Raw genomic sequence first — 26,041 nt, 5'->3', positions numbered from 1 at the left:
GTTTGACAGACCTAGGTTCAAAACCAGACTCTACCACTTACAAGTTGTGTGACCTTGAGTAAGTTAATTAACCTCTCTGGGCCTTCATTGCCACTTCCATAAAATAAAGATCACATCACAGGAATTTTCTTGTCTGAGAGTTTATCATATACAAAGCATGGAAACAGGCAGAGTAGATAGTTCATGGTGCTGCTGCTGTTGCAATTACTGTTATTATTTGTCAGTTTTGATTCGGCCTGAGAGTTTTGCTGTAATTTTGCTCCCACATTTGACAACCGGTCTTAATGCAAAAGACCAAAAAAAAAAAAAAAGAGCAGTGGTAATAGATGTGAATAAATGACCTATTCAGGACTTTAAGACTTTCAGAGGACTTTCTCAGAACATCATCTCATTTAATCTGCAAAACAACCCAGGGAAGTGAAAATTCTGATTCCCAATTTTCAGATGGGAGATCTGATGATAAAATGTTTCAGGATTCCCTCAGGAGCACACAGCAGCTACAAGATGGGGCCAGGACCTCCATCCTGTCTTTTCACTCTAACCCCTGTGTGTTTTGCATTGTCTGCACGCAGACAATGAGCGCGCATTGTCTGCATGCAGACAATGAGCGCAGACAGGTTATGGCATCTTCTCTACCAAAGGGCCTTCAATGAGACTTCAGAAAATTTCTCAGGAGGCAGGTGTCAGGGCTTTCCCTCCAACCACTGTTTTCCAGGCCATATGAGATGTCTTGAGGAGCAAGATAAGAGGGGGAAAAGCAAGAACAATACAAAAGAAATAGCAGATTTTCTGTGCAAATTACTTTTCAAAAATTAAGAGAGCACAGATGGAGACAGACAGAGAAGGGTACAAGTTCCTGGAGGAGAAGAGGATTCAAAGCAGGCATCTGGCGAGGTGGATCTTGCCACATGCTGGGCAAGAAGTCCACCCCTCATGCCTGAGTTTTGTGGATTTGGTTCATCCCAAGGCTCCCATGCCTTGAGTCATCTCCATCCTCTTGGAGAGTAGCCTCATTTTGGGGTTTCTATTTGTAATCCTTTGTCCCCCAAACAGCTCATGCTGGCAGCCAGCCCTTCTAAGCTTCAGCCTGGGCTCATCTCAGACAGAACTTTCCCAGCTCCATTCAACCCTCAGAACCCCCTCTTCCTGGTCACTGCCTCTAAAGGCATCTTTCCGTACCTACCTAGGGCTCCTGGGTGAGCCCAGAAAGTCCAGTTAGTCAGTCTAGCAGCCAACCCATGGGATGCTGGCAAGTTCTCCACCATGCTCCTACATCTTTGCCAAGGCCCAGCACCCACAGATCATCTACACTGTCCTCCTGAGCAAACCACAGGTCTGATGCCTCCAGGTGTCCAGAAGCTTCTTTGGGTCTCCTTAATGTAGGAACTCTCTTGGGGCTACCCAGGCTGGCTAGAAACTGTGTAGTTTTTAATGCTTTGAAGATTTGGAATGTCAGATTTGACGATGCAATTTTTAAACAATAAGATCACTCCAGGGCAATGGTTCTCAAACCCCTTTCCCTCCTCTCTATCAGAGGACCTTTACGGTGTCTGACACGTTGTTGATTAGCACACCTGGGAAGAGGTGCTGCTGGCATCTGGTAGGGGTAGGGGTCGGAGATGCTGCTCAGCATTCTATGAGGCACAGAACAGACCCGTAACAAAAACTAATCCCACCTAAATAGTCAGTAGTGTTGGGGTGGAGAAATACTGCCATGAGTCAGTTAAATCAAGCATCCCTGTAAGCAGTACACTAAATAGAAGGGCTATGAGATCACAGTCCCTTTGTACCATCCACTGAAAAAGGAACATTATGACCGGGAGACAAGGAAGACGCTGTCATAGGTTATCACCTTAGAGCATCATAAAAATACTCTTTAAACCACTAGCTACTGACAGTGAATCATTCAATATTCTATCTGTAGTAGCTCCCCCTGTAAGGACAGGTGGGTCTTCAACTTCAGCCATTCTCAAACCACATGATTTGTATCACATTCATAAAACACTACATTATAAATTTTTAATTGGCTTATTTTTGTCTTATTTTATTTCAAAACAAAAAGTTATGTTACTGGTACTATGGGCAACCGATATCGCCACTATATATAGCTTACCATAGATTTATGGCAGTATTACTTTCCATATATAAATTTTATAACAGTTAAATTAGTAAAATGAAATCAAAACAGCTATTTTACTCTAACTACAGACTATTGCCAAAACCTCCTCTGTGTTAAAAAATTAGATAAATAAGTGGTAGAAAGGATTAACAGAGATAAACTAAGGTATTTCCTTGTTAAATTCAAAAGAATTACAAATGGAAATGACTGATTCAATGTAAGTTAATGGGGTGCTACTTTAAGAACTCCAGTGTAGTGAAAACCACATGAGGCTTGGTATTTGGAGCCTGGGTTCCCAAGTCCTGGGATGTCCTATGTCCTGGATGTGTGTTCTTGGAAAGATCTCTCACCTTCTCTGAGGTTCAGCTTTCTCATAAGCAAGGATAATCACCCTGCTAACTTCCCAGAGCTGTGAAGAGTCAAATAAAATCATGTAAGTAATATAGTTTATAAACACAGTAAAAAATAATTCTGAGTATATTGAGTGGTATTGTAGTATTCTGGAGCCAGACTTCCTGGATTTGAATCCCCTCTCTGCCCTATACTATGATTGCCTCAGTTTCCCTATCTATAAAATAGGTATGAAACATGACCTATCTTCTAAGGTTGTCATGACCATTATTTAATACATAAGATACATAACTGAACCTAGAGAAATGAAGTATTAAAGAGTTAGAAGGAGAGAAAATCTGTTAGGGTTCAGATGATTATTGTTCTGTTCTCCCCATTGTTGTGAGGAAGTTATATTTAAAGTTCCTAAAAATCCCAGAGGGGAAGGGCATCAGGACTGGATGAGGACCAGACACTGAGTAAACCCTGGTGTGGGTTGACTCAGAAGTTTCTAGAGTGAAGTGGGAAATTGTGTTGCCTCCTGAGTCTAGAAGAAGGGAAGCACTCTACAGATCTCCCCTTTGAGAAGCCTCCTCCCAGGATGTTGCACAAAGGCTGCTGGTCCTCCTGCTGTGAGGTCTGTTTATTTTATGAGGATGGAGCAAGAGAAGGATAGCAAGGCGAGAGGCCAAGAGGGGAGCCTGTGGGCTGCCCTTCCTCATCATCTCATGATAAGAGAGGTGGGACTGTCTCTTGTACTCTACAGACTTGGACGTTCAGCTTGTGTGGGTGCAGCCCCAGCTGCTGGGTGATAGTGGGTGTGTGAACACTGCCTCAGGGAGCACAGGACCTATCCTTCAGGGTCAGAAGCCAATTCCTCCACATTTTGCCCCTAAAACCATTTTGAATCTTCCTCATCAGAATTCTGCCTTTTAGGCAAAATCACATCCTTAGGGATGGGTAATTCTCCTCTAATGGTCCAGTCCCCATTAGGTGTCCTAGGACCAATGAAGTCTTCCATTTAAACATGGGAATCAGTTTCCAAGTTAATATTGCTCTTGTAAAGAAGAGGGAGAAGGGGGATTGTGTTTACTCACCACTTCTAATTCTGAGACACTAACCAGTGAAAGTGTGGAGAGGCCACCAAACTGTTCCTGTCTTTCATCTCCAGGGAACATCCCGATCAGACCAGGACAGGCTTTGGCAGTGAGAGTCTTCTGCTTCGAGGCTGCACCATCAGAAACACTGAAGTGGCTGTTGGCATTGTCATCTACACAGGTTATTGTCCCTGGACACTTTCCTATGTTCCTGCCCTTTCTCCTCCTTCCTCCAAAGCCTCCTCCAAATTCATCTTTAGTTGGTGGGAGCTCACAGCACTTCTAAGGGGTAGAGTCATGTGATTTCCCATTTCTCAGCTAAGCAAACTGAGGCTGGAGTCACAGCAGCTCACTTGGTCCACAGGAGACATAATTCGATTCCGAGTCACTGTCACTCATCTGGATAACACGGGGAGGGGGACTCATGCATCCCTAACAGTTTTGTGACACTAACCATAGGTAGGATGAAGAGCATCTTCTTGAGCTTGAGGAGTAACCTCACCAAACTTAGCAACATCACCATGTGTGCCTCAGTGTCCTCATCTGTACAATGGGAATAACATCTGTATCTGCCTCATAAGGCACTCATGAGAGTCCAGTGACCCAGACATAGAAAGCACCCAGTGCCGGGTGTAGCACGTGAGGGCATGATGAGTCTTGGTTGTTGTTTTTGCAGTTGTTTTTATTATTAGCTTTATTCATTTTGTGGCTCTGTATATGGTGGTCTATCTCTTCTTTGCACTTTGACTTTGCTTCCCCTTGAAAAGAGGTAACAGCAGCACTTCTCATAATGAGATTTGGAGGGGGCCTTGGGATGGTTGAATCCCCGGCACCTGGTGCTCAATGGGTGCTCAGTACATGACTGTTGTTACTTGAACAACTGCAAACATCTATGGAGGTAACACAGTCTCCCTGGAGTGTCTACCTTCCCTGGAACTCTCCAGAATAAGCTTTCCTGGATCTTTCACTCACTGGGACACCTCGTAATATTTTGTTTACTTTTAGTTGGTATGTTTTGGTCTGCATAGAATCCAACCTTTGTTAGACATGGAAGAGCACTAACGCATCAATCTACCCTATGACTCCCTTCGGCAGACTGAGAGAAAAGTAAGTTTTTTTTTTGAATAGTGTCACAATCTAGCTTGCCGGGAGAAATAGCAATAACCTCAGATATGCAGATGACACCACCCTTATGGCAGAAAGTGAAGAAGAACTAAAGAGCCTCTTGATGAAAGTGAAAGAGGAGAGTGAAAAAGTTGGCTTAAAGCTCAACATTCAGAAAACTAATATCATGGCATCTGGTCCCATCACTTCATGGCAACTAGATGGGGAAACAGTGGAAACAGTGTCAGACTTTATTTTTGGGGGCTCCAAAATCACTGCTGATGGTGATTGCAGCCATGAAATTAAAAGATGCTTACTCCTTGGAAGGAAGGTTATGGCCAACCTAGATAGCATATTTAAAAGCAGAAACATTACTTTGTCAACAAAGGTCCATCTAGTCAAGGCTATGGTTTTTCCAGTGGTCATGTATGGATGTGAGAGTTGGACGGTGAAGAAAGCTGAGCGCCGCAGAATTGATGCTTTTGAACTGTGGTGTTGGAGAAGACTCTTGAGAGTCCCTTGGACTGCAAGGAGATCCAATCAATCCATCCTAAAGATCAGTCCTGGGTGTTCATTGGAAGGACTGATGTTGAAGCTGAATTTCCAATACTTTGGCCACCTCATGCGAAGGGTTGACTCATTGAAAAAGACCCTAATGCTGGGAAGGATTGGGGGCAGGAGGAGAAGGGGACGACAGAGGATGAGATGGCTGGATGGCATCACCGACTCGATGGACATGGGTTTGGGTAGGCTCCGGGAGTTGGTGACGGACAGGGAGGCCTGTTGTGCTGCCATTCATGGGGCTGCAAAGAGTCAGACACAACTGAGCGACTGAACTGAACTGACAGTCTAGCTGGCTTTCCCTAATTTGGGGGAGGGATGTTATGTTTGTCAACACAGGTCATTGCTTTCAAGGGTCTTTGGCAGTGGAGTTCAGTGCTCTCTGGCAGACTTACTAAACATGACCCCTTCAACAATCCCTGCCCCACCAAAAAACCCTCATAAACATTGAATTTTCTTCTCTCCCTGAGCAGAAACAAAGCTCTGAATGGGTGACGGGAGTGGCCTATGAGAGGGCAGACAGAGAGGGGTTAATTATGGTTCCCTGGAGTCAGGCTGCCTGGGGCTAAACCAGCTCTGGGCTTCCCTAGAAGCTCAGCTGGTAAAGAATCTGCCTGCAATGCAGGAGACATGGGTTCAATCCCTGGGTTGGGAAAATCCCCTGGAGAAGAGAACGGTTACCCACTTCAGTATTCTGGCCTGGAGAATTCCATGGACTGTGTAGTCCATGTGGTCGCGAAGAGTCAGACACGACTGAGCGACTTTCACACACTAAACCAGCCCTTGGCTGCAAGTTCCTGAAAAACTGGTCAAGCTTTCCACACAAAAGGCACTGATAACCTGTTCTCATAGGATTGTAAGGTTCAGATGAGATGGTCTGTGAAAAGGTCTTAACACTAGCCTGGCACACATCAGGGTCTCAAAAAATGTGAGCAAAAATGGTACTAATGGTGTTACATGTTGTCATCTAGAGCAGGGGTTCTCAACCTCAACACTGTTGACCTTTGTCCCAGATTGTTCTTTGTGGTGTGGGGTGGTGGCGGGGGCAGGGCAGGCATCCTATAGGATGTTTAGCAGCAGCTCTGGCTTCTGCCAACTAGATGCAATTAGCACCACCTCCTCAAAGATGATAACAAAAATTTCTCAAGACTGCCAAATGTCCCCTGGGGAACAAAGTCCCCTGTGGAGAATGCCTGGTCGGGGAGCTGTACCCTCTGTCTTGATGGTATGCTGCTGCTGCTGCTAAGTCACATCAGTCATGTCCGACTCTGTGAGACCCCAGAGATGGCAGCCCAACCAGGCTCCGCCATCCCTGGGATTCTCCAGGCAAGAACACTGGAGTGGGTTGCCATTTCCTTCTCCAATGCATGAAAGTAAAAAGTGAAAGTGAAGTCGCTCAGTCATGCCCGACTCCTAGCGACCCCATGGACTGCAGCCTACCAGGCTCCTCCGTCCATGGGATTTTCCAGGCAAGAGTACTGGAGTGGGGTGCCATTGCCTTCTCCGCTTGATGGTACAGATGGACACAACAGGAGCGCCTCAGGATCAAAGGCAAAAAAAGCTTTCAAATTTTCCAGAAGGAAGAAATTCCACGTGGAGGAGTATGCTCCTCACTGCAGACATTTATTGAGGCCCTACTGTGTACCAGAAACTAGTTTAGGTACTTTATGTGTATCAGTTCACTCCCTTATCCCCGAGCATACAACCATCATCTCATTTTGCAGATGAGGAATTGAGATACAAAAGGATTAATTCCACCAAGGTCACATGTCTCCTGAGATTAATTCCCTCTAACCCAAGGTCAAGTGCCTGAGAGCCAAGCTCTGTCAGACACTGGAGCCCACGTTCTATCCACCACACCATGCTGCCTCCCCCATGAGACCACATTTTGCCAAAGGAACAGAGGAGTCTGAGGAAGTGAGGAGTGGGTGAAGGGGGTGGTCCCAGGACCCCTTGTATGGGGTGAGCCCAGGGCAGGCAGGGACCACAGCTGTGGCAGCCCTTGAACAACTGCAGCAATTGAAGTCTGACATAAGCTCAGAGCATGCTCACTCTTGCAGTTTCATGCCGCTTTAAATCCACAAGGCCACGAGCTAAACAGCATTAAACCACTCGCTGCTAGAGCTGATATATTGGTTCTCTTTCATTTTGCACAGGAAACATGTGACTGGTGTCCTTTAATTTGTCTTCTGAGGGGTATGGCACAGTAATTAAAATTTATCAGCCCCAAAGGAAAGGCTCTGTTTAAAGACAAGGCTTAGTTAAACTGTCAGCTCTTAGCTGGGTGACTTGGGTACCAGGGGTCAGTGGAAGGAGAACTAGAGTGGGAATCAGCATCCCAGGTTCTTGATGCAGCTCTGACGTTCATGTATCCTTTCACTTGAAACAAGTCCCTCCTGTGCTTCCGTCATGGGTTTCTCCAACCGGAGAAAAGGGGCAACTGGATAAGATCAGTAGTTTTTAAATTTTATTATTTTTTCTTTGAACAAAATTTTATGCAGAACTCCAAGATAGGAGAGGAGCTGCCCAGAGTTAATGCTGGGGTGGAGGCCTTTGGCCACTACACTCTTGTACAAGCCACAAACACCTTAGCAAAGAAGCAAGCATGAAAATGACTGGCCTCAAGTACCGTGCTGCCACAGGGCCTTGGCATATACTCTTCCCCAGCCCAAAGCCCTTTTCTTCCAACTTTTCTCTCTCCATTCTTGTCTCCCTTGAATGTCACCTCCTCTGAGAAGCCTTCCCTGACCATGCTCTCTAATAGCATCTCTTAATTTTTTAGCCCTTATTTATTGTTTACTTCATGGGACTTATCACCAACTGTAATGACCTTACTTGTTTGCTTGTGTATTTTCACCAGCATGTGAATCATCTGTCTTAACTACTGTAGCCCACCACTAACCCCTAACAGCCCCTTTGTGCAAATTAGAAGGTCCCGTCTTGAGGCCCTTCCTCAAGACAGCCTTTTGTTTGCTAGAAATGTGTCCTAAGAGGCTTACAAATACCTCTTGAGTTGTGTAGGACACAGCCTGTGCACAGGAGCCTGGTCTATGCCCCCTCCCCCTCCATGTCTGGCAGGTAGGGGGTATCTGTAAAAATCTGCTGACCAATTCTGTGAGGTCTCTCCAGCTGTTCCCAGAACCTCCCTATGCCAGGACACATCCAGGTTAGAGAATGAAGCCTCTCTTGTTTTTTTTTTAGTTTTTTTCTGTTTGTTTTTTTCAACTGGAGTAGAATTGCTTCTACAGTGTTGTGTTAATTTCTGCTATACAGCAACCCGTGAATCAGCCATTTGTATACACATATATTGTATAATATATCCCCTCCCTCTTGAGCCTCACCCCTTCACCCCCCCACATCCCGCCCCTCTAGGTCATCACAGAGCACTGAGCTGAGCTCCCTGTGCTACACAGCAGCTTCCCACTAGCTATCTTGTTTACGCACGGTAGTGTATACATGTCAGTCTTATTCTCCCATTTCATCCCCCCCACCCCAGCCCCTTCCTGTGTCCACACATCCATTCTCTCCGTCTGCACTCTGTCCCTGCCCTGCACAGAGGTAAATCTCCTGCGGGAAGAGCCAGAGGCAAACAGAGGGGCCAAAGACTGATGATCTTTCTTTTCCCTCAAAGGCCATGAGACGAAAGCCATGCTGAACAACAGCGGCCCGCGGTACAAACGCAGCAAGATTGAGCGGCGCATGAACAGAGACATCTTCTCCTGCATTGGCATCCTCTTCCTCATGTGCCTCATTGGAGCTGTAGGTATGGAATGTTCTGGAAAGAACAACCCCACAGGCATCTTCTGTTTCTTTTATACCAGTTGCCTCAACACAAAGCCTCAGTTTCCAAATTATCTACGAAAAGAAGTTAATAAAAAAAAAAAGCAACCCTATTTAACAGGGTGCCCATTCTGCCGAAAATGCAGATGACATTGTTCTGAGAGTTGTATGTGCCCTAAATCGTAGGACAAGCATCTGTCATGTGTCTATTCAGGAAATAGTTCCTGAACCCAGGCACCCCCTTACCCAGGGAGGGTAACAGATGAATCAATCACAGGACTGTCCTCAGAGAGCAGGAAGGTCCTCAGAGTCCAGCAGGAACAAGTCCAGCCTGAGAACAGAATCAATAACACCATCTGTCACATTCAGTGAGGGCGGCATCAGGTACTGTGTTCGTTTCCTAGTGCTGCTGTAAAAGGTTAACACAAATTGAGTGGTTTAAAACAACACTAGCTGATTCTGTTACATATCTGGGGTTCAGAAGTCCAAAATCAATTTCACTGGGTTAAGACCAGGGTGCCTGCAGGACCGGCTCCTTCTGGACACCTTGCGGGGGAAGCAGCCCCTGGTCTTTTTGGTTTCTACCGGCCACCTGGGTTTCTGCATTTGCGGCATCGGGAGATTTTCAGGACTTCCAGGTGGTAAAAAATCCACCTGCCAGTGCTGGAGTCGTAGAGACTCGAGTTCCGTCCCTGGGTCAGGAAGATCCCCTGGAGAAGGAAATGGCAACCCACTCCAGTATTCTTGCCTGGAGAATCCCACAAACAAAGGAGCCTGGAGGGCTACAGTCCAGGGGGTCACGAAGAGTCAGACACAACTAAGCAAATGAGCACACACACACATACACGCCTTCATTTTCAAAGCGCCTTACTTTACATCTTCTTGTCTGTGGGCATATCTCCCTGTGCTTCCTTTTTATGAGGACATTTGTAAATCCATCATCAGGCTCCTCTTCGCCATCTCAGGGTCCTTCACTCAATCTTTTCTGCAAACACCTTAAGGGACATTATTCAGCCTGCTGCGGGTGTTATAGGAGCATCAAGGAAGGAAGTCTTGCTGAAGCTGATTCTCACCAGAAGAGGGAGGTGGCAGGGACAGGATGGGACCGGCAGCTATGAAAGAAAAGAGAGGATGCCTTACCCCCAAGGACAGCACAGGCAAAGCACAGTGGCAGGAGAGAAAATCATTCTTTTGCAGAGGAGAGTTTGGCTGTTTGGCAAGAGCAAGGCCAAGGATGGAACCCTGGACAGAAGCAGGCTGAGGCCAGGTTCTACTACAGCCAGTGTAGACTGCTGTGGGAGGACTGATCCGGAGTCATTTCATTTGATCCTCGGAGTGTAGGCAGGTCAGTGAGTACGATCCTCATTCTTACTCTCCCCCTCTATGGCTTAACACTAAGGATGGTTCTTGGCATCCTGCTGCTGCTGCTGCTGCTGCTGCTGCTAAGTCGCTTCAGTCGTGTCCGGCTCCGTGCGACCCCATAGACGGCAGCCCACCAGGCTCCACCATTCCTGGGATTCTCCAGGCAAGAGTACTGGAGTGGGTTGCCATTTTCTTCTCCAGTGCATGAAAGGGAAAAGTGAAAGTGAAGTCACTCAGTCATGTCCGACTCTTAGCGACCCCATGGACTGCACCCTACCAGGCTCCTCCGTCCATGGGATTTTCCAGGCAAGAGTACTGGAGTGGGGTGCCATTGCCTTCTCCGTCTTGGTATCCTAAAGGAGGCCTTAAAAGAAGCAGGGAGGATCAAATTGAAGAACTCCTACACTGAGTCTAGAGCCCCCTGCTGACTCCACACCAGGGAACAGCCGTGACATTTGCTCTTCACTTGATTCTATCAGAAATCGTACCCATCACTGTTGTTCTACTTTATTTTTTTGAAGCTATTTCTTTTTAATATTTCTTTATGTTTATTTATTTGACTGTGCCAGGTCTTAGTTGCAGCATGTGGGATCTAGTTCCCTGACCAGGGATCGAACCCAGGCCCCTGCATTGGGAGCACGGAATCTTAGACACTGGATCACCAGGGAAGTCCTCATCATTGTTTTTAGAAGACACTGTCCAAGGCCTAAAATGCTGCTCAGCCCACAAAGTTCTTAGGTGTCACCACAGTGAACACAGTGGAGTTTAGTCTTGTGCATGGCCTGGAGTTTAGAATGAATGTACTTCCCCGGTGTACCTCACGGCACTCCGAGAGGGGCTCAAAGCTGGAAAGGCAGTACCTGCAGGGAGCAGAAGCCAGCAAACAAGAAAACCACCCATTGGTTTTGTGGTCCATCTGTGTCCCCAGAGATGCTGCAAAACTCTTGGCCCTGTTTGGGGCAAGTTTTTTAGGTACCATCAAAGCTGGAAAGGACATTGATGATCATGTCACTATGTCTCTAAAGAAAGGAAGTTAATGATTAAAAGGTCACAGAGATAGACAAGACTCAGGCAAACCAGAAGCAGTTTGGTAGACTGCCCAAAGTAAGAAATACTTTGAGAAAGTAATGGGGAGGGGCAGTATTCTCTTGTCTGAGAATAACAACTCATAGAGTCACAGGCCTCTGTTGGCACCTAACTAAAGCGCAGCTCCTGCAGGAGGTGATAGCTCTCAAAGGAGCACCATTCCAGGGCTATTTATCACACATTTACTTTACCAGGCTTCCCTGGTGGCTCAGCTGCTAAAGAATTCGCCTGTAATGTGGGAGATCTGGGTTTGATCCCTGGGTTGCGAAGATCCCCTGGAGGAGGAAATGGCAACCACTCCAGTATTCTTGCCTGGAGAATCCCATGGGCAGAAGAGCCTGGTGAGAGAACGGCTACCCACTCCAGTATTCTGCCCTGGTGAATTCCAAAGACTGTATACAGTCCATGGGATCGCAAAGTGTCGGACACGACTGAGCGACTTTCACTTCACTACTTTAACGTGTGAAGATGGAATTTCTTTTTTATTTGTCTGGATTGTCTTCCCCAGGCCTTTCTGATCACCCATTACCCACCTGGGCTTCAGAATCCCTCCAGGCCGCCTCCTCCGTGCAACCTGCTCTGATTTCTTCCATGATCTCTAGCTCCTCTGAAAACCAGTGACCCTTGCTGCTGCTGCTGCTGCTAAGTCGCTTCAGTCGTGTCCGACTCTGTGCGACCCCATAGACAGCAGCCCACCAGGCTCCACCGTCCCTGGGATTCTCCAGGCAAGAACACTGGAGTGGGTTGCCATTTCCTTCTCCAATGCATGAAAGTGAAAAGTGAAAGTGAAGTCGCTCAGTCGTCTCCGACTCCTAGCGACCCCAAGGACTGCAGCCCACCAGGCTCCTCCATCCATGGGAATCTCCAGGCAAGAGTACTGGAGTGGGATGCCATTGCCTTCTCCGAGTGACCCTTACTCTGTACCATATATTTGGCCCTTAACCTCACATTTATAAGTCTCCTTTATTCTGCTGTGTATGATGGTATTTGGCCCAACCTCTTGGGCAAAGAAGTATCTTAGGGGCAGGGTGGCATCCTTTTTGCCTTTTATTCTCTATAGTTTCTGCCCTGGAGCCAAGAGCATTATACACATAGGGCGATCCTGTTCTCACAATAACCCCATGGGGAAGGTACTGTTACTAATTGATAGATATAATGCTGAGATTCAGGGAGCTCAGTGCCAGTTACACTTATCAATCTGCACTTGATGGGTGTTGCTATCCCCATTTATAATTAGAGACACAGAGGGTTCAGTCTGTATCTGAGGCTGTTGCTATGGGCTTTTATAGCATTCCAGGATCTAGCTCATGCTAGGTGACATTTGTATCTTTACATCAGACTCCATGACTTGGTAGGGAACTCCTCAAAGATAAGAAGTAGGACCAACTCCTTTTTGAATTAATAAATTTTGGATAAAGAGAGGGAAGGAAAGAGGCAAGGAGGAATGAGTATACAGAGTTGATGGATGGGTGGGTGGGTGGATGGATGGATTGAGGGATGGATGATTGGATGGGTGGGTACATGAGGGAGAAAACAAACAAGCTCTTGTCCCTTTCTCTATTTCCAACTCCTGTATAATAGGACTTAAACAAAATCTAAATAATCACAATGCTAGTCTCCTCTGCTAGGAGGAGAGATTGAAATATAGGGTATGTGAAGGACCACCTTAGAGCTAAATGAATATACACGCACACACAGTGTTATGTAGAACAAGGGTGTGCTCCTCCAAAGCACACTGATTTCTGGCAGTAGGTCTGGGAAGGGCTGATGTAATTGACCAATTTAGGATTAAGTGGAGATTTTGCCTCATACTTGGCTTTGCCTCCTCTCAGGTCACGGCCTTTGGAACGGGACCTTCACAGAGCACCCTCCCTTTGACGTGCCAGACGCCAAGGGCAACTACCTTCCCCTTGCCCTTGGGGGCTTCTACATGTTCCTCACCATGATCATCCTGCTCCAGGTAGGAGGTCCTCCGCAACTCGGGGCTCAAAAGACCTGCGGCCAACACCTGTACAACTTTGAAAAAAAAAAAAGAAAAGAAAACTTAGTACTGACCCTGAGAAAGAACTGACTGGACTGAGATGAGAAAACATTTATTGCTTCTTATGGGTCTTAGAAAGTATTCATGTCTGGTATAATGTCAGGACCAGCCCTGCCTTGTGGAGGGGACCTTGGCCTCAGATAATAACAGAGGGAACTATTTATCAGACTCTTGTATTTAAAAGTAAGATTGCAGCAGAGATCCACAGGTGCCTGTCCTGCTGCCAGATCTAGAACTGGTGAACCCTCTGACCTGGGAACCACAAAGATAACACAGCACAAACAATGACAGAGAACTTTCGAGACCCAAGCATTCAGAGAAAGAAACCACAGATTAGTGTTTTCATATTTGTTAGATTGAAGAAGAACCAGCACTATATATAGGAGAAAAAAAGGCAAAAGACATAGAGTACCTGTAAGAGAGAGGTAAGAAAGGCCCCTGCTTATAGGTAAACACCTGCAGTGAGGTACAAAGAGATTTAAAAAAAAAAAAAAAACCTCAGGCCCAATAAGAATTACAGACTATGAAAAGATAGGGGAAGTTGTAGTTTTGCTTTGACAAAACGCCATCTGTATGCGTTCTTACAGTACTTGTGCATGTTTCTTGGCCCTCCAACTGGCAACTTTTTTCCTTCATTAGTTCATTCATTCATGGAGCAAAGTAACCCTTTTAAATGTGAGGAGGAAGTCATGCTTTTCCTCTGCCCTGAACCCTCTGATGGTTTCATAACCAAAAGTGAAATAAATACAAAGTGAAATACAAAGTTCTGAGGCCACCAACAAGGCCTAAGTGATCTGGGCCCCGCTCCCTCGGGGACCACATCTCTGAGCTGTCTCCCACACACTGGCACACACGCCTGCTGACTCTCACCCAGGCCCTGCAGACACCTAGCTGCCTGCCCGTGCGTGCCCTTCCTGGAACAGGCCTCCTCCCACAGATAACCTCAGGCTCACACCCTCGTTTCTTCAGGTCTCAGCACAAACGTTGTGGTTTCTGAAAGACGCCCTCCCAGCCTTCACTCTTTTCACTTTTCTTTATTCTTTTTTTTCATGAGACTTGCCACCACTCAATATAGGTTTCTTTGTTTGTTTACTGGAATGGGAGGTCTTCAAGCCCAGGGCTTTTATTCTACTCATTGCCTTTGAAGGACCTAAACCAGCACTCAGTATTTGTGTGTGTGTGTTAGTCACTCAGTTGTGTCCGACTCTTTGCGACCCCATGACTGTAGTCCGCCAGGCTCCTCAATCCATGGAATTCTCCAGGCAAGAATACTGGAGTGGGTTGCCATTTCCTTCTTCAGGGTATCTTCCCGACCCACGGACTGAACCCAGGTCTCCTATATTGCAGGCAGATTGTTTACCATCTGAGCTACATCAGTGGGCAGTGATCAACAATAAATCCAAATAGAAAACATACTTAGGGTTACCAAAGGGAAAAGAGAGAGAGAGACATAAATTAGGAGTCTGGGATTAGCAGATACACACTATCATATATAAACAAGAATCTACCAAAAAAAGTATTCAATATCTTGCAATAAACCGTAATGGAAAAGAACATGAGAAAGTATATACAATGTTATATAGAGAGAATGAAATCACTTTGCTGCATACCTGAACCCAACACGACTCTGTAAATTAACTAGAGCTCCTTACCTCTTCCAGCTCAGTCATTCAACAAGCAGTGGTGAGTGTCTACCCCATACCAAATACTCCTGGCTCAGGAAGGCCTATGTCTTTTTCAGATTCTCCTAAGGATCCCAAGGTAGGCGTGAGGTCACTGAGCTTTAATTTATCGGAGAAAACCCACTGCATGAGCTGACCTGAGCTTTTCATGAAATGCTTTTGCTGCTCCATCACTCAGGAAGGTCCTGAGATGGCAGACCAGCCTCTTTATCTGACACAGTGGGACTCAATCTCCCCACAGATACTGATCCCAATCTCCCTGTATGTGTCCATTGAGCTGGTGAAGCTCGGGCAAGTCTTCTTCCTGCACAACGACCTTGACCTGTATGATGAACAAACTGACTCGTCCATTCAGTGTCGAGCCCTCAACATCACTGAGGACTTGGGTCAGATCCAGTACATCTTCTCCGACAAGACGGGAACGCTGACCGAGAACAAGATGGTGTTCCGGCGTTGTACCATCATGGGCCACGAGTATTCTCACCAAGAAAATGGTACGAGGGGGCTCCTGGGGGCCCACCCTTCTTAGAAAGAAATCACCCCTGCTCTCCTAAGAGAGTGATGATTAAAACCCATTCTCCTGGCTCTCGGCAAAGGCTGAGTGGCTCTGTGGGAAGTAGCTTCCTGTATCTCTGCGGCCTCCTTGTCACAGATCAATGCTGTTCTTATCACTTGTAAACTTTCATTTGCTCCTGAAGGCTGTGGGTAATCTGTGTGGTAGCCCTCCAGCTGGTTGATCTTTGTCCTCAGTGGATCTTTGCCTGGTGCAACTGACACAGAGGATTTTTATCTGTCAGGAATGCACTGGGGAGATGTCCAAATTATGTTCCAGTCCTGCAACCAAAGTTTAGGAATTTTTCAGGTTACCTTATCTGACAGGACAGGCCCAGGTGGAAGCGCACGGTGGGATGGGATACAATCAGGAAATGCCCTCCATGCTAACTGACCTCTGGGGGTTCACTGACACAGAGCTTTGCCTTAGGGGATGCTAAAGCTTTGCCTTAGCTTTCCAGGCTAGGAAATGCCTAGATTGTCATCTTGCATAGACTGAAGGTGGCTGATACAGCTGACTGATCCCCTCAGTTCCTTCCCCCCACAGCACGTGTGTGCACACAAACACACACTCACAAACACACACACACTACTTCCTTCATTCTTCGTTCTTTTGAGTGGGAACAATGAAGAAAAAGAGAAGGTACTATAGGCAGTCCAATCCCCTTTGCCACAGTGGTAACCAAGTACATGGGAGCTTCTAATCTTAATAATTACAGCTACCATTACCAGTACTTAGAGTATGCTTATCAGCTTTATATCGTTATATATTAAGTCTTTTATACATACCATTATATCATTAAGTCTTCAAAACAATGAGTTGAATAGTTTTCATAACCCCTAATTGAGGAAGTAGAGGTATGGGTTATGCAAAGCTCAAAGTCACATAGCTAGGAGGTCGGAGGGCCAGGATTTGAACCTGTGTGACCAAGTTGCACCCCACTTTCACCAGTCAGGGTAACCAGCTGTCTGTTATCTAGAGCAGCATAATGTTCTTACACCATGCTTTTAGCTTCACCCCCAAAATCTAGCATCTCCCAAACCATGATCTGGCCGAGGTACGACTGATGCAATAACAAGATTCCTTTCTTGCAGCTAAGCGGCTAGAGACCCCAAAGGAGCTGGACTCAGACAGTGAAGAGTGGACCCAATACCGGTGCTTGTCCTTCCCAACCCGAAGGGACCAGGGCCCAGCAACAATGAGGGGCCAAGGGGGGTCCCAGCCTCTGAGAAGGAGCCAGAGTGCCCGTGTACCCATCCAGGGCCACTCGCGACAAAGGTCTATGGGGCGCTGTGAAATCTCACAGCCCTCTGTGGCCTTCAGCAGCTCCATAGTAAGTACCTGCCTTTCACTCTTTGAATTGCAAGTGACCTTTCTTGAGAAGAGATAGGGGATGGGCTCCAGGGCATGAAAGAGAAGGGTGTGCAAACCCTGAATTGCTCTCAAAATGGCAGCCCTTGGTCTTGTTTGTAATCTGAATGGGTTTTGTTGGGCATGTACGAGTCTTGTTAATTTCAAATGTTCAATGTCTTGTAATTGAGAGATTTTGAAATGGAACTAGAAAAAGTCTCCCCACTAAACCAGTGTTTCCCTGTGGTGATAAGTGGTTTGAATTAAGAAGTCTGTGCTCCCCGGGCTGGGCGTGCCGTCCTCAGCCCATCATGTCCCCCACCCCCTCTCTCTATACCCATCCCTGCGCTGAGGCCCAGCAGCATGTTCACTATGTACATTTTTCCAAAATACAGTTGATAGGAAAGAGAGATATCTGACATGTCCATGTTTCTATAAAATGGAAAAATGAAAGATGAACCTATAAGGCTTACAGGTTTCAAGAAAAATGGGAGAATGCATTTATTGTGATAATCAGAGAGTCTTAAGTTGTTATGAAGCAGAGAACATCTCTGTCAAATTTACTCAGTCCACCTCATTCCCTTAGGCTAACTGCTTGGCCCCTAGGATGTTGAACTTTGCAAATTTGGGGTTTTCTGCATATGGTCCCTCCACGTTTGACCCACTGAGACAGTTACCATTAAACATCTAGGTAGCAGGTGAAGAAACTGAGTTCGTTCCCCAAGATGACGCAGACACAGCATGCCCTAGAAGCCAGGGCCTCTGACTCCTGTCCCATTCCACTGTCCTCTGCATCAGGCTCTTCCTCTAGGGGACACATCATTCAGATCTTCTATACTTACAGAGAAGGCCTCAGGGACAAGACACATATACTCACAGAGGGACCAAAAGTGCTATCATCCTATTGTTAGAACATTAGATTTTCAGAATGATCAGTTTGGTGAATTTCATTCCAGTCTTTCATTCCCCTCATTATACACACACACACACTCACACACACAAACTACATGTGTTAACATTTTTGCGGTCATCGTACACATAAATTATAGCTGCTGCTTTTTTGGATTCTGACATGATAGCAAAAGCCTTTTCTACATTGCTACCTAGTATTCATTACCCAGGACTGTGTTTTCTGACTGTGACAAGAAATTCTGTGAGTCTGTATCTTCTGGGTTGTTGTGTATCTAATTTAAGTAAGTACAAAGTTAACCTACTTACGTAATTATATAATACATGTAATGTACACTCTGTACATGTATGTCATGCACATAAACACAACAATAGCAAGGATAAAAATAGCAATGTGTTAAGACATATGGTACTTATAAACCTACAAGAAGAATGATCCATTGATGACTCTGGGAATATTTTGGTTTTATTTTTCTTTTTGATTTTCCCAAAAGAAGTAATAATAGGATATGCATATTGTCAAGTCTTTCTCTGATTTAATTCTGTCCCCTCTGAATGGAATGCTCGTCCCCCAGCTCTTTACCTAAATGTTTGGACAATGAATTCAGTGAATTCTCTTTGGGCACAGGGACTAAATCTTGCTCTGCTGGTGTCTTTTGGTTTCTTCCAGTTCTAGATACCACAGGCATCCTGTGTATCTGAGAATGTCTCATCCAGGAGAAAAAGGAAGCTTTCCTGTGTAGATATCAGCTGGGATATACAGATTCATTGCTCCCTGTTCAGTGTGACAAATTTCAGAGCCCAGGAAAAACTGTGGCCCTGACTCAGTCAGTATAACTTTATTCAGGGCCCCTAGCTGATGGTCACTGAAAGGGGCATGTGCACCTATGAGCTGTTTCCAGATCTTGAATGTCATCAGTTTGCCCTAGATGGCACATTTGAAGTCCGGTTCTAGCTAAATTCACTCATGAACAATAAGGAAATTGACACAGTAATATCCAGTTCTTGTTGCCTGGGCAGAGGAAGATGATGATGTGTTCCTTCTATGAACTGCTAAATTTTCAGACTGAAAATCTGGGGTTAGCCAGACAATAGCACCCCAGCTATTTGTTTGGGGGTTGGGGGTGGGTTGGGCACGGGGCCTAGAGTCAGGAAACGTGGGCTCTGGTTTCAACTCTACCGAGGTTTGCTGGATGGCCTTAAGCAACATGTTAAACCTCTTTCTGTCCCTGTTTCATCACCTGAAAATACTTGGCTTACAACTCTCACTGGCTTTTCTAAAAGTCAAAGAATATGACTCTTGTGCTGACTAGCAAGGTCGCTTCCAGCTGTGAATTAGGCACGTTTGGGGTCAAATGCCCCCAGGTCTTCATCTCAGCTCCACTGTATCAGCTCTGTGACTTTGGTCAGTTCATCGAGTGGAAACCTCAGTATTCTTATCTCAAAAAAGGATTACTGTTATGCCTCGTGAGTTGATTTTGAGGATTTAATTCTTAAAATACTGTGTTCTAGACAGAGGGATAAATAATAGAAGTTTTAAATGACCTTTTAAAGGAAAGCCACCTGCCTTGGACAAATGTTCACATAAGTGATGACAGGGAGAAGAAACGGGAGTTTTCATAAAATACTTGAAGTCCTCTCCCCTGAGATTCTGTGCTATTTGGTCTAGGGTGGGGCCTGAGTATTTATATTTTGATTTCTGATGATTCTACTGAGCAGCCACCAAGAACCTCTCTAAGCACACCATCACCCCACTCAGAAATAGTCTTCATTTGGTTCAAATAGGCTCCTTCTACAGCTTGGAAATCATTGGTTGAAGGGGGTGATTTAAGCTGCCTTAAAGGGATCTGATACTAGCCTGTATACTCTCTGTGGCTGGAATATCAGATCCTTGAATTTGTCTGTGGAGAACGTCTGTGGCAGCCCCAGGAGGATTCCCTGGCTCCTGACCCCCACCCCCACCCACTCTTGGCAAACTCTGTGCTGTCTCCTCTTCCACCCGCCCATCTGGCCTCCAGTCTGGTCGGATAATCTCTTGGCACCAACAGTGCTTTACCTTCCCTTTGTAAACCCAGCCAGAACTTGCCTCTGAAGCTCCAGAGATGCCAGGTTGTGGCAGAGCACCCAACCCCCTTCAAAGATGCCCACTGTTGGCGTCCATGGCCCTTTGCTCTAAACCAAAAATAAAATGTGCATCAACAATAACAACCACCACAACAAAAGATGACTTTTTTCTTTTACTACAAAGAGCAAGGTAGCATTGGTAGTTGTTGTCTAATTGGCTGCCGTCATATCTGTGACTTTAGGGTGGGGTAATATATCGATACTTAGGAAAGTAAGGAGTCCTTAGCCAGTATTTAAGAGTTCTGGTAGATGGAAAATGAAATGCCTTCCCCACTCACAGTCTGTGAGCAGCCAAGATTGGAGTACAAAGTCTTTGTTTAGACATGCCACTTGAAAAATGTTTTCCAGTCATCAGACCAAACACTATCTTCCTAATCATAAAATTTGCGTCAGGGTGGTTTAGGCTCCATACTTCACCTCTCCCTCCTGTGGGCACAGCCTCTCCCATCTGTCTGGAAAGAATGCAATAGAGTAAAGTAAAGAAGGTTGTCTTTGGCCTTCTGCTTTCTTTTTGAAACTTGGTCTTCCTTTCCTTCTTGGGAAGATACTTGTGTCACATTTGTTGTCTGTTCTGGGACAGCCCACGTGCACACACTCCCACGGCAAGGTTAGATGAGAGTCTGCATTTAACTAACCTAGCGTGCAAAGTCCTTTAGGAAGTGACGTGACTACACAGGGCAATAAATGGATGCAGCCTGTCTCAGCGTGTCTTCCCTTAGCTCCCAGAGTCCTAAATGGGGGCCCACAGCCCTATTCATAAGAACTGGGTCTTGCCAGCAAAAGAGACACAGATATAAAGAACAGGCTTTTGGACTCTGCGGGAGAAGGCAAGGGTAGGATGATTTGAGAGAATAGCATTGAAACATTTGTATTACCATATGTGAAATAGATGACCAGTCCAAGTTCAAAGCATGAAACAGGGCACTCAAAGCTGGTGTACTGGGATAACCCAGAGGGATGGGTTGGGATGGGAGGTGGGAGAGGGGTTCAGGACAGGGGGGACACATGTATGCCTGTGGCTGATTCATGGCAATGTATGGCAAAACCACCACCATATTATAAAGTAATTAGCCTCCAATTAAAATAAATAAGGAAATGGCAACCCACTCCAGTAGTCTTGCCTGGAAAATCCCATGGACGGAGGAGCCTGGTAGGCTAAAATAAAGTCCATGAGGTCATGACTGAGCAACTTCACTTTCACTTTTCAAAATAAATAAATTAAAAAAAAAAGAACTGGGTCTTGCAAGATCTGGGAAACTCCCTGCCTTTTTTTTAAAAAAAATATTCAAGTATAGACTTTTAAATTTTATTATTGGATTATAATTGCTTTACAATGTTGTGTTAATTTCAGCTCTAGAACAAAGTGAATCAGCTATATGTGTACATATATCCCCTCCCTCTTGGCCTCCCCCTACCCCATCCCCCCATCCCACCTCTCTGAGTCAGCACAGAGCACAGAGCTGAGATCCCGTTGTTTCAAAGGAACTTCCTGCTGGCTCTCTGTGTTACACAAGGTAGTGTATATATGTCAGTGCTCCTCTTCCAGCTCGTCCTACCTCCCTCTCCTTCTGTGTGCCCACATGTCTGTTTACATCTGAGTCTCTATTCCTGCCCTACAAATAGGTTCATCTGTACCATTTTTCTAGATTCCATACATATTTGTTAATATATGACATTTTTCTCCATATTGAAGTATAGTTGATTTACAATGTTGTGTTGGTTTCTAGTGTAAAGCAGTGATTCATTTATACACATATATATTCTTTTCCATATTTTTTCCATTACCGTTTATTACAGAATAATGAATATAGTTCCTTCGCTACACAGTAAGACCTTATTGTTCATTTCATATATAGTAGTTTGTATGTGCTAATCCCAAACTCTTAATTTACCCCTCCCTACCCCTCCTTTCCCCTTTGGTAACCATAAATTAGAGTTCTGTATCTGTGAATATGACACTGTTATGTAAATAGTTCATTTTTATCACATTTTATTTTTTACTGTGTAGTGTATCATATTTTAGATTCTACCTGTAAGTGATAACATAAGGTATTCGTCTTTCTGACTTACTTTGGTTCATATGCTAATCTCTAGGTCTATCCGTGTTGCTGCAAGTGGCATTCTTTTCTTCTTTTTAATGACTGAGTAGTATTCCACTGTGTATATACATATGTACATATGTATATACACCACATCTTTATTCATCCATCTGTCAGTGGATATTTAGGTTGCTTCCATATCTTGGCTATTGTAAACAGTGCTGCTATGAACATTGGGGTGCACATATCTTTTTGAATTAGAGTTTTCTCTGGATATATGCCCAGGAGTAGGATTGCTGGATCACATGGTAACTGTATTTTTAATTCTTTAAGGAACCTCCATACTGTTTTCCATGGTGGCCGCACCAACTTACATTCCCACCAACAGGTAGGAGGGTTCCCTTCTCTCTGCACCCTCTCCAGCCTTTGTTACTTGTAGACTTTTTTTTTTTTTAATAAATTTATTTATTTTAGTTGGGGGCTAATTACTTTACAATATTGTAATAGTTTTTGCCATACATTGACATGAATCAGCCATGAGTTTACATGTGTTCCCCTTGTAGACTTTTTAATGATGGCCATTCTGACTGGTGTGAGGTGATAGCTTATTATAGTTTTGGTTTGTACTTCTCTAATAATTAGTGTCATTGAGCACATTTTCATGTGCTTATTGTCCATCTGAATGTCTCTGGAGAAATGTCTTTTTAAGTCTTCTGCTCATTTTTTGATTGGATTGTTTCTTTTTTGTTGAGTGGTACGAACTGTTCATACGTTTTAGAAATTAAGACCTTGCCAGTCACATCATTTCCAAATACTTTCTCCCAGTCCATGGGGTGTCTTTTTGTATTATGGTTTCCTTTGCTGTGCAAAAGCTTGTAAGTTTGATTAGGTCTCATTTGTTTATTTTTACTTTTATTTCTATTGCCTTGGAAGACTGACCTAAAAAAATATTGTTATGATTTCTGTCAGAGAATGTTTTTTGTATATCCTCTTCTAGGACTTTTATGGTGTCATGTCTTATATTTAAGTCTTTAAGCCATTTTGAGTTCATTTTTGTGTGTGTTGTGAGGGAGGGTTCTAACTTCATTGATTTACATGCAGTTGTCCAGTTTTCCCAACACTACTTGCTTAAGAGACTGTCTTTTCTCCATTGTATATTCTTGCTTCCATTGTTGAAAATTAATTGACCGTAGGTGTGTGGGTTTATTTCTGGGACCTCTATCATGTTCCATTGATCCATATGTCTGTTTCTGTGACAATACTATATTGTTTTTATTATTGTAACTTTATAGTATTTTCTGAAGTCTGGGAGAGTTATACCTTCAGCTTTGTTCTTTTTCCTCAGGATTGTTTTGGAAATTCTTGGTCTTTTACGGTTCCATATAAATTTTAGTATTATTTGTTCTAGTTCTATGAAAAATGTCACTGGTAATTTGATAGAGATTGTTTTAAATCTGTAGATTGCTTTGGCTAATATGGCCATTTGAACAGTATTAATTCTTCCATTCTAAGAGCATGGATTGTTTTTCTGTTTCTTTGTGTCATCTTCAATTTCCTATATCAATGTATTATAAGTTCTCAGAATATAAATCTTTCACCTCCTTGGTCAGGTTTATTCCTAAATATTTTTTGATGTGACTTTAAAAGGGATTTTTTTTTTAAAAAAAAAAAGGGATTTTTTTTTTTTCCCTTTCTGATATTTCATTGTTAGTTTTAAAGAAACGCAACCAATTTCTGAATGTTAATCTTGTATCCTGCCACCTTGCAGTTCTAGTAGTTTTTGTGTGGAATCTTTGGGGTTTTATACAAATATTACCAAGCTATCAACATATAATGACAATTTTATCTGTTTTCTTCCACTTTGGATGCCTTTCCTTTTTCTTGTCTGATGTTTGTGGCTAGGACTTTCAATACTGTGTTGAGCAGAAGTGGTGAGAGTGGGCATCCTTGTTCTAGATTTTAGCTGGGAAGGCTTTCAGTTTTTCACCATTGAGTATTATGTTGACTGTGGGTTTGTCATAAAAGGTTTTTATTATGTTCAGATATGTACCCTCTATACCCACTTTGGTAAGGGTTTTTTTAATGAATCAATATTGTAGGGAACTCTCTTCTTGCTAGTCCACTTAGTTTTTCCCTTGGAATTTCTGTCCCATTTGGGAAAAGCTCACTTTAACAATCCATGTGCTTCTATTTAAGCAAATATTTACTAACATTCAGTTCAGTTCAGTCAGTCAGTCATGTCCGGCTCTTTGCGACCCCATGGGCTATAGCACACCAGGCTTTCCTGCCCATCACCAACTCCTGAGCTTGCTCAAACTCATGTCCATTGAGTCGGTGATGCCATCCAACCATCTCATCCTCTGTTGTCCCCTTTTCCTTCTGCCTTCAATCTTTCCCAGCATCACGGTCTTTTCTAATCAGTCATTTCTTTGCATTGGGTGGCCAGAGTATTGGAACTTCAGCTTCAGCATCAGTCCTTCCAATGAATATTCAGGACTTTCCTTTAGGATGGACTGGTTGGATCTCCTTGCAGTCCAAGGGACTCTCAAGAGTCTTCTCCAACACCACAGTTCAAAAACATCAATTCTTCAGTGCTCAGCTTTCTGCATGGTCCAACTCTCACATCCCTACATGCCTACTGGAAAAACCATAGCTTTGACTAGACAGACCTTTGTCAGCAAAATAATGTCTCTGCTTTTTAATGTGTTATCTAGGTTGGTCATAGCTTTTCTTCCGAGGAGCAAGCATCTTTTAATTTCATGGATGCAATTACTAACATTGGACTCTCCTTATTCTTCACCCAAACTCAATATCAAGGCCACAACCTCAGCAAGGGAAAAAAACATCACTACCCTAAATAATACTTCAGCTTTCAACCCCCCAGTAACCGAGAAAGTTTATGTCCACAATAGGATACAAACACGTGGCTAAGTATTCATAAGGAACCAAAGGGCAGATGGAAGAGTAAGCCTCCTTCCCTCCTCTGTTCCCTACCACTCAAAGACAGCCATTATTTGAATTTTCCTGTGTCCTTCCCAGAGGTGCTTGTAGCTTTATCAGGTTAGCCAAAAAGTTTGTTTGGGTTTTCATATTCTCTTATGGAAAAACCTAAAGGAACTTTTTGGAAAACCCAATAAAAGCATGCAAGTGGAATACACATATAAGCACATCCTTTCCCACAAACAAAAGTGCACCATGCAATGTTTTGAACTCTGAACTTCTCTTTAACCTAATGAATCTTGAGGAATATTTAATGTATATAGACAAATGGACAGATATTCAGTGGAGAGCTGCCTTGTCACCTTTTAAATGGCTGTTAAAATCTGTTGACTGGTTGAGCCATCATCTGTTTCTACATGTATGTAAGTTTTTCTATAGATTCTTAGAGGATAAATGCTAAATTGAGATTTTGTGCACATTTAAAATTTGGATTGATACTACGCAAGTGGTTGTACCAGTCCAGACACTCACCAACAGCAAATGGAAGGGTCTGCTTCCTCTTCATATGTCAATTCTATATATTCTCAGTATCTACGTTTCTTAGACTACCCTTTCATTTATTATCAGTTAGCCAACAAATACTAAACAAGCATCTACACTATGGAAAGTACCATTCTAGCCACTTGGGATATAAAGTCTAATGGGTCATCATCACTGATTTCAGGCATTTGCAGTCCAATGAAGGGACAAGAAGAATCCCAGTGACTACAGGCCACTGCTCTCAGGCTGGGATGTAAGGGGGAAGAGGTGCTTAGAGGCCCAAAAGAAATGCATTTACATCCAACTAGGAGTCGGGGAGCTTCCTAAAAGGGTTAGCATCGGAGCTGAATGTGAGACAAAATTAAAGGTTAACCAGAGCAAAGAGAAGAGACTGTCTAGTGGGGGGATTGCAGGTTGCTGTGGG

The 26,041-nt window shown here is 44.3% G+C and overlaps 1 protein-coding gene across 2 annotated transcripts in view; it reads left to right on the top strand.

Moving 5' to 3' along the window:
* Window positions 1–26,041, top strand: part of ATP10B (ATPase phospholipid transporting 10B (putative)) — a 304,891-nt gene that overhangs the window by 222,221 nt on the left and 56,629 nt on the right. For both annotated transcript variants that reach the window (XM_081500594.1, XM_081500595.1), the window contains 5 exons: window positions 3,621–3,727; window positions 8,843–8,974; window positions 13,272–13,399; window positions 15,404–15,656; window positions 16,810–17,048. In XM_081500594.1, the coding sequence (XP_081356720.1) occupies window positions 3,621–3,727; window positions 8,843–8,974; window positions 13,272–13,399; window positions 15,404–15,656; window positions 16,810–17,048 (859 nt within the window). The remainder of the gene's footprint in view (window positions 1–3,620; window positions 3,728–8,842; window positions 8,975–13,271; window positions 13,400–15,403; window positions 15,657–16,809; window positions 17,049–26,041) is intronic.

This window comes from Giraffa tippelskirchi, chromosome 6, assembly GCF_054371585.1.
Source record: "Giraffa tippelskirchi isolate mGirTip1 chromosome 6, T2T-mGirTip1v1.2.pri, whole genome shotgun sequence".
Taxonomy (NCBI): Eukaryota; Metazoa; Chordata; class Mammalia; order Artiodactyla; family Giraffidae; genus Giraffa; species Giraffa tippelskirchi.
This window is presented reverse-complemented; position numbering and strand designations above follow the sequence as displayed.